At 37.4% G+C, this 8,611-nt stretch overlaps 1 protein-coding gene across 1 annotated transcript; it reads right to left on the bottom strand.

Moving 5' to 3' along the window:
- Positions 1 to 1,595: 1,595 nt before the first annotated feature.
- On the bottom strand, positions 1,596 to 4,343 carry USP26 (ubiquitin specific peptidase 26). Its single transcript, XM_036304858.1, has one exon. The coding sequence runs from the start codon at positions 4,341 to 4,343 to the stop codon at positions 1,596 to 1,598; it is 2,748 nt and encodes a 915-aa protein (XP_036160751.1).
- Positions 4,344 to 8,611: the final 4,268 nt, after the last annotated feature.

The following is an 8,611-nucleotide window of genomic DNA, read 5'->3' as shown; positions in this document are numbered from 1 at the left end:
CCATTAAATTCCAGTTCATCCCTTTAAAGGCCTTTGTGATTAAAAACATCAACAAGCTCTTGGCTTAGTAAAGGCCATATCCCATACGCAAGGAGGGATACCCATGTTTTTAAAGGTAGGACCAAAATTCAATCCCTCAGTGTGATGTGAGTTAGCCCCTTATTACAATTATTTTGTTCATAACAAAGGTACAAGTTGTTAAAGATTCACTGCCTGAAAGGCAGGGAATGTCTGGGTTACAGAGATGGTACATGTTTAATATCAGAATTATTCAATCTCTGAATCACAGGGAACTCTAACAGAATATGGCCAACCCAGGATCCATGAGACTTTCACCCAGAAGCAGATCATATGCAGGTGCACATTTTTGACAATGTATCAAATCAGTCACAAGTAAGACTTTCAAATCCTACAAATCCATTTTAAAGCATGTATTGATGTCTGGCGATGTTTCTATTTCTCTCTCCACCTCTCTTCCTCTCTCTGAAATAAAACATTTTTTATTAAAATAAAGCATTTACTCCTTGCTCATTGAAGGAATAAGGCCACCATGTTATAAGGTACAGAGAAGTAAGAGAAATATGGAACTAGTATTATAGTGTTAAATGAAGAGGATTGTTCAAAGCTTCAGTTAAAGTTCTGGTAATCAATGTTTCTTTGAGGCAATGCAAGCATCCCTCTAAGAAGACCAAAATGGCAAAATGGGCTCAGTTAACCAAGAACAGCTTGCTAGCAGACAAATAGAAAAAGTTGGTCAATTTCTTGAGGGCACATCAACTTCTCCATCCTCAAGGTTTAAGCTTAGTGATATATAACCCCTTTGGCATAGAGGGAAAGGAGGTCTTTAGCAGACAATTTGGAGACTTGACTTGGTGTTCAGTCTCATCTACATATGCCCAAAAGGATTCATAATTTTCCCTCTTTATTTATTATTTATTGCCAGGATCCCAACAACTACTGTTTTATTGCTAGGACCTCAACAACTGTTCTATCTTGTTTTGCCAGGAATCCAGAATCTACTTTTCTATCAAATTGTTAAGTATGATCAGCAGAAGAGTAATTTTGTGTGTGTGTTTTGATATTAACAGGTTTCCAAAGAAAATACATACATGAATAAACAAAAAGATGTAGTCAAACCTCATTACAAATATAAACATTTCAAATATACATCAAAGCACACCAATATGCTGTACACACTACAGTAGTGGTTGTCCTACTTTCTCAACATGAAATTGCTACCCATCCCATCCCCCAGAGGTTCTGAATAAGTAGTTTTATAACAGAATAAGAATTTTCATTTCAGCAAGTTCCTTCATGCGCTTGATGCTGTTGGTTCAAGGACTGCACTTGGAATATGGAAAGAACAATTCTAGTCTACTAGCAGGAAAGGATGTTTAGCAACTGGAACTGTGGGATTAAGGTGTCTATATCAGGGTTAGAATGGAAATTTGCCATAAGTGTTTCTGCCTGAACTTTGGTCCTAGATGCTAACTGCCTCTGCATCTTCAGCTAAAGCTCAGAATTTTCTTTCCACGGAAGAAGTGGTAGCTAGTGAGGCAGTCAAGCAGATTTGTGCACCTAGGAGTTTGTCCTTTTTATTCTTTCTGATGGGCCTTCCCTGCCTTTGTGCTATGAGGCTGGGAGTTCTCTTCCCTTCCTAACAGCTCTTCAAAAATATCATTGTGCATGTAAAAGAACATGTACCCAGTGCGAAGCCTAGACTCTCGCATCACAACTTCCTGGATACTTGATACCTGCATATCATTATAAGTGAACCAGACTTTCCTCTCAAAGTCATAGGCATCACTGATATAATGGCCTGAATTTAGGGTATTACCAAGATGGCTAATAACACCAATAAGCCGATAAGCATAAGGATCTCTTATCTTGGGATTTGGTTTCTTGGCTTTAGCTTCTGTCTTCTTCTTAGCTAAAACGTCTTTGTGTCCCAGGTTTTTATTGGAACCCGATGCACCGCGGGAATTCACATTGGCCTCCTGGAAACTTAATTCTGTAGGTCTTGTAAGGTTATCTGTGTGGCACTGGGCATCTGTCTTCGGAAGGCTTTGAAGCAGTGCCTGCCAAAGGGCTTCTTCATAGATTCTCACCTTTTCACACTGCGGAGTCTGTCCAGGCACATTTGAGAACTCTTCTGAAATTTTGTTGTTTTCATCTTCAGAAAAATCTTCAGTAGTCTCCGTGACACTATCAACAGCTGCAAACATACTGGCTTTCTCATATTTCTTTCGTTTTGGATTTCTAAGGACTTCTTGAAGATGAACTTCTTCAGATGTGTCTGGGCCACTGGTGGGTTTACCTTCATCTTCACGGACCACAGAAAGGTTGGTATTTTCCAGATTCCTCATTAAGCCTGGAACTAATAGCTCTTTTTCAATGGCTGTGTCATATCCTGAGTTTACCAAGAGGGACTCTGCTGTAGTCAGTTCAGAGTGTTTTCCCAGGTTGTTTTGCTCCTGTTCTTTGCTTAACTCAAAAATCTGGTCCTTTTGTGGTTCAGACTCTTTGTCTGATTCAATGTGTGGAGCCAAGCAATCCGTGGATTTTGAGGTCAATTTTGTTGAAGGTGTCAATGACTTAAGGATTTCAAAATTAATCTTATGAAAGAATTTTAACAAATGGAAATCCCTAATATGTACATTTTCGTTTAAGGGAAAAGGTGGTTTGGTACTTTCAGTGCAATGAGAAGACACCTTTAAATATTTAGAAACAATGACTTCCTGATCATCCTTCCTTAATGACCAAAACTTATTAAAGCTATAGCGTTTCAGATGAACAATGAGGACCCTGGGTAGCCTACTGAATTTGTGCGTTGAAACAGAAGTCTTGTGGTTACACTTCCCACATTTATACTCAAGCTCTTCTGCTCCAAAGAAATGATCAAAAGTAGACTGAATAGACAAAGGATGTGTTTTTGTTCTTTGGGGAAGGTTGATGGAGAGATAATTATTAACTTCTGTCTTGAGAACAACCTGACCACAGGCTTTACAAGTAATAGAGTGCAGCAACTCAACCTCAAAATTAGTGGTGACAGGACAAACAAGCCTTTTGGTGACAGCATTGTCAGCAAAAAACTGTTGGGGTGAATCTTCTTCAGATTCAATTTTAGCCATCCAAATTGTATTTAATTTTTCCATGTTGCCTTTCATCTGATCTAAACAATGACCTAAAAACTCATGAGCATCATTCTGTGTGTTGTCAGAGAACATCTCTGCAACTGTTGAAATGGCATTTTTAATATTGACAAGTAATCTCTCCTTGGTTTTTATGCTATAAATGTCTTTCAAAATAAGCAAATGTGACAGGCACAAGCTAAGAGCATCAAGGGGGATTTCACTCCATGGGAAACCCTGATAGAGTAAATCATAAGCAAAGGATGGAATAGAAAATAGTGACTGTAAAACTGCATTCATGTAACAGGTGTTTCCCAAATTGGGGAGGCCTTGACATAGTTTCTCTGGATAAAAGTCAAAGGTCATCTTGAGTCTCTCCCACTCTGGATCATCCTCACTACAGAATGATTTCAATAGAAGTATCAAATATATTTTCTCAGCGAGAGTTTGAAGAAAACAAGTGCCATCTAGGAAAGGATTTCCAGTAGAATTGGTCTCGAATAAATAATCCAATTTACTTTCTTTTAACTCTTTCAACCACATTTCTTCCTTCTCATCATCAATTACATACTCCAAGGGATCTGTCTTGAATTTCTTGTTTCTTACAGATTTATCCTCTTCCTGAAATTCCCCATATATATCTGAATCAGATGATGCTATCCTTTTCCTCTTCCTCAATCCCTCCTTTAATAACTCTTTGAAAGTAAGCATTGATAATTTTGATGTATCCAAAAGCAACTTCTGAAGGTCAGGTGTACTACTTCCTTCTCCTAGCTCAAAAAATCCACTTACTAACTTCTGATAGATTTTGTCAAATAAAGTTTTATTGATTTTCTTCTGTGTTTTTGTGCTGGCGAAGACACTTCTACCCATATCAGTTCTCATGGGTGATTGAAGATTATTTTGATGGACTCTCTCTAAGAACATTGTCAAATTTTTAGCATCTCTAGAGGATAATTTTCTAATAAACAAGAAGCTATTATTTTGGAAAGTTAAATGCAGGTAATTTTGATTTTCTCCATAGGATCTAAAGACTATGTTTTTAATATTATTACCTAGCTGAAAAGTTGTATATTCTCCAGTGCTGAAATGAATCACCAATCTAGCTTTCTTTTTTCTTTCCATTGTTTCAATAAATGCTTCTTTCAATTTAGACATCCCAGTATCCATGTTCCATATTTGAACAAAACCATGTACTGTTATAGCAGCCATATTTTCTTTATAAAATATACGTATCCTGAATTATTGACAAACTTGAAGTTCCAAATTGTTTTGCAAATACACCTCTGGAGACAACACTAAAGCAATGGTACCTTAGTTCTCTATACAGAGTAATTCTATTTCTAGTGTTGGTTTTATACTAGAGTCTCTTCAGGTTCTGGATACCCACATCTTTAGTGATAAAACCAATATCCTTCAAGAGCTGTCCACAGTTGCATGAGGGCAGAGTCTTGATTCCCAAAGTAAGGTCACTGCTGAAAAACAATTAAGAAAAAATTATTTAATCTATCAGAGAAATGTTTGGCTAGAATTCAACTCTACTCCTATACACTAAATCTCTTTTCCACTGCAATACTAAATTAATTCTGTATTAATTTCCCCACTTCAACTGACATAATTAAACACTTGGAAGGCTTTCAATACATAGGTGAAGAGCATAATGAACAGTGTCTCAAGTGTATGCATATAATATATTAATCCTCCTGTCATAGAATGACCCTACAGGGTAACCATAATAAGTGAATAAGAAAGTGGGAGGCACTATGTGGCCCTCAACCCAATAACAGATGAATATCTCTATTTTATTTTTAATCCTCACCCAAGGATAGGTTTATTGATTTTAGAGAGAAAGGAATGGAGAGAGAGAGAGATGAAATGAGATGAGATAGAAACATGGATTGGCTGTCTCTCATATATGCCATGACAGGGGATCGGACCTGCAATCTAGGTACGTGCCCTTACCAGTAATCAAACCCAAAACCTTTCAGTTTACTGGATGACACTCCAACCAATTGAGCCACACTGGCCAGGGCCAGATGAATATCTCTTGATATCCAGAAATCTAGAGGACTCTATACATTGACCACTAATAGTTAATCAGTCTACCTCCTTCCAAATGCAGTTATGTTCCTTTCTTTCACATGGAACTGGGGAAAGTCTACACCACCCGTGGGCAAACTACGGCCCACGGGCCGGATCCCGCCTGTTTGAAATGAATAAAACTAAAAAAAAAAAAAAAAGACCGTACCCTTTTATGTAATGATGTTTACTTTGAATTTATATTAGTTCACACAAACACTCCATCCATGCTTTTGTTCCAGCCCTCCGGTCCAGTTTAAGAACCCATTCTGGCCCTCAAGTCAAAAAGTTTGACCACCCCTGGTCTACACACTCTACCCCATGTGGGATCCTAAACTATCACTGCTTAAAGCAGGTTTTAAAGAACAGGCTATCTCTAGCTCCCACACACTAAGATGACCTGGTATGGTCTAAGATATCCACATTTTCATGATAAGTGCCGGGAAATTAAAATTTTGAAGTCATGCTGAGCAAGACCATGAAAAACTCATCACAATTTTGAAAGTAAAATGATGACCAAGAATCAGTTCAAGATTGTGTTTACTATGCTTTACTACTGAATAAGCAAACACAAGTATAAAAGATTTATAAAAACAGGATGTGATGAGTGGAGAATTTCCTATTGGCTCAAATGTTGCCTTCACTGTTACTATGGAGGTATGTCCAAAGTTTCAAGGTCAGTATAATCCATGCAGAGTGAAGAATTCCCCAGGTTAAAAGAGGAAAGAAGTCAATGGCCTGGTATCCTTTTGGCCTTTATAACAGGGGCAAAACCAAGTCAGCACTCAAACCTCCATAAATTTCTTACTAAGTCCTAATTAACATATTTCTACTTTCTGTTCCTTAATGCATCACTGTATGGCCTAAAAGTAAACTGGTTGTGCTCAACATGGGTAAAATATGTACTAAACAGACCATCTCCAGGATCTTTGGTCCTGCTTTTCTCATACCTTCAAGTATGTTCATATTCACCTGTCTAAAGTAGAATCACCAGTAGATTCCAAGGATCAACTGGGCTGAGAAGTACTGTCAAGAAGCTTTATAGTATACCCGGACCACAAAAATAAGCAAATTGGAAAATCATATGAAACAACTTCTAGCAGGCCTTAGGTCTCATAATCTCTTTTCCATAAATTATTATGTGAACACCATCAGAACTTACTTAGCCATCCATGGACAAGTAAATACAAGGCATTTTACCCAGAACCTGGGCAAGTAAGTGTGAGATCTGTTTTGTGCTCCAGACAACATGGAATTCAACTGTAAAGTAACCATTTTCATAATCAGAGTCTAGCATTGTTCTTCTGATTGGCCAGAATTGCTTCCACATTCTCCACCAATTGGTTACATTTTGCAACTAACATAAAGTGCCTGGTATTCACCTTCCACAAGATAGAGTAGGTCAATTTCTTGAAGTAATACCATTTCTCTACTCCCCAGTTGCCTTCCCTTCAAACCACCAGCGAGACATATATACCAACAAGTTGGGTGTATCAAATTTTCCTGAATTGGGTCATTTCTGGCATGAGAACACGAAGCATTCTAATCTCAGTCCAAGAACTCTCCAAATAAGTTCTTAGGCTTTGCAAACACACCACTCATCTTCCCCTTAGCAACATTTCATTAGTCTCACTAAGTGATAAATTTGTAACCTCAGTTCTTTGCATATTAACATTTCCATGTACACTGCCTGCTCAGGACAAGCCAGATGAATCTGACAATTCTGCTCAGTATCTGATGGGGTCCCTAACATCACCCTAACAGAAAGTAAGTAAAAGGGAACAGTAAGACAGCAAGTCACTGATGTAAGAAAAGAGAAAGTCCAATCAGATTATGAGGAACAGCACCATGACACTGGACTAAGATCACCACATCCTACATGTAAAAAGTCGAGGTAGAACCACTAAGTGTTCCAGAAAAGGTTAAAAAAAAGGCCCCACAATGAGTAACTAACTCTGCTTGTCAAATGTTCAACATGGTCAAAAATATACAGAAAACTTTCAGCCAAATATCCCAGCTTTCCAAAAACATATGTAACAAGGTGTTCAAGACAAGGACAGACTTTTGAGTACTAAGTAAGTAAAGGAATTATTTCCAAAGCCCTGAATTTTCTAGGAAGATATGAAAATGGACTTCAGATATACTGCTGTCCCTAACAACCAATATATCACCCTGTTGGTGATGAATATTTCTCCCTAAAATACAATGGCTCCTTCCAAAGGCCACAAAAATAAGCCCATTTGTATTGAGCACTGAACACATATGTTAAAAAGACATTGTTTAGAGATCCTTCAAAAATTTAGGCTATGAGGTATCAAAATCAATGCCTCCCACTGCCTGCTTCTTCACACTTAGCCCTCTATAGGACACCCTAGTGACTCCAAAAAAGTTATATTAGTGACTAATATCCCACAGACACCATGGTCAACTCTAGAGTATCTGGCTCATTGACAAAAATAAGTATAAGTTACAATTTCTTGCCCATCATATATAGATTAGAGAGGTTCCTACAGCTAGCTCTGGCCACAGGGCCCACATAACCTGAGCTAAATCCCTATACTCAAACCAGTGGGGGAGGTCCAGATATACTTAATGTCTTAATCACTCAAAATTAAAAATTTCTGGATAACTAAGTAGTGAACCAATCTGAGTTAATAAATAGGTTGGCACCTAGCACAACAAATGCTTATATCAGAAAGCATGTGACCAAGAATTGATTAGAAGTTATGTTTCCTCCCACATAGTTACATATTCTTCTTAAATCTTGTCTATGTTATTAACTTGCTCAGCAAATCTGGTTTTTATGAGTAATACCAAAGGAAACTTCTGCTTAGACCCTGTCCAAATTATCAAAAACTAAAAATTCGTGGAATCAATTAATGGAATTTTTGTTTTATCAAATATTTTATCTATTAAGCTATGTTCAGGGAAGTAGGGATTGCACCCATCCATATAAAAAAGTGTACATGAATCAAAGTGAGAAGACAATCATATTTATCATGGTGGAAATGGGGCTGAAAAAACATTCAAGCATAACTGCAAATTCAAGAAATCTGGATTATTTATATATAGTCCTCACTGTCCTACTTTAATGCTTAGTAATAGTTTAAACTATTTCTTCTCCACACAAAAAAAGTATTAATTGTTCCAATTTTGACCACTTGAGAAAATGAACATGTAACCCCAGAACCACTTCCAGTCTTCATTCAAATTTTTTAATCACAGCTGACCTGTATTTATCAAGAATTGTAATTTCTAATGATAGCTGAAATAATCTCAGGCCCTCTTGACATTTCCATTCCCTGCCTTCAAAAACACATTTAAGAGACACATGTATCAAAAAATGATGTTTCTGTTCATCAATCATTCTTCACAGTTCAACCTGCTTACATTCCATTCCA

The sequence above is a fragment of the Myotis myotis genome, unplaced genomic scaffold, assembly GCF_014108235.1.
Source record: "Myotis myotis isolate mMyoMyo1 unplaced genomic scaffold, mMyoMyo1.p scaffold_m19_p_4, whole genome shotgun sequence".
In the NCBI taxonomy this organism is placed as follows: domain Eukaryota; kingdom Metazoa; phylum Chordata; class Mammalia; order Chiroptera; family Vespertilionidae; genus Myotis; species Myotis myotis.
This window is presented reverse-complemented; position numbering and strand designations above follow the sequence as displayed.

What these genes read in the sequence shown, in the direction of transcription:
- USP26 (XM_036304858.1), bottom strand. Translation starts at nt 4,343, where the DNA reads ATGGCTGCTATAACAGTACATGGTTTTGTTCAAATATGGAACATGGAT.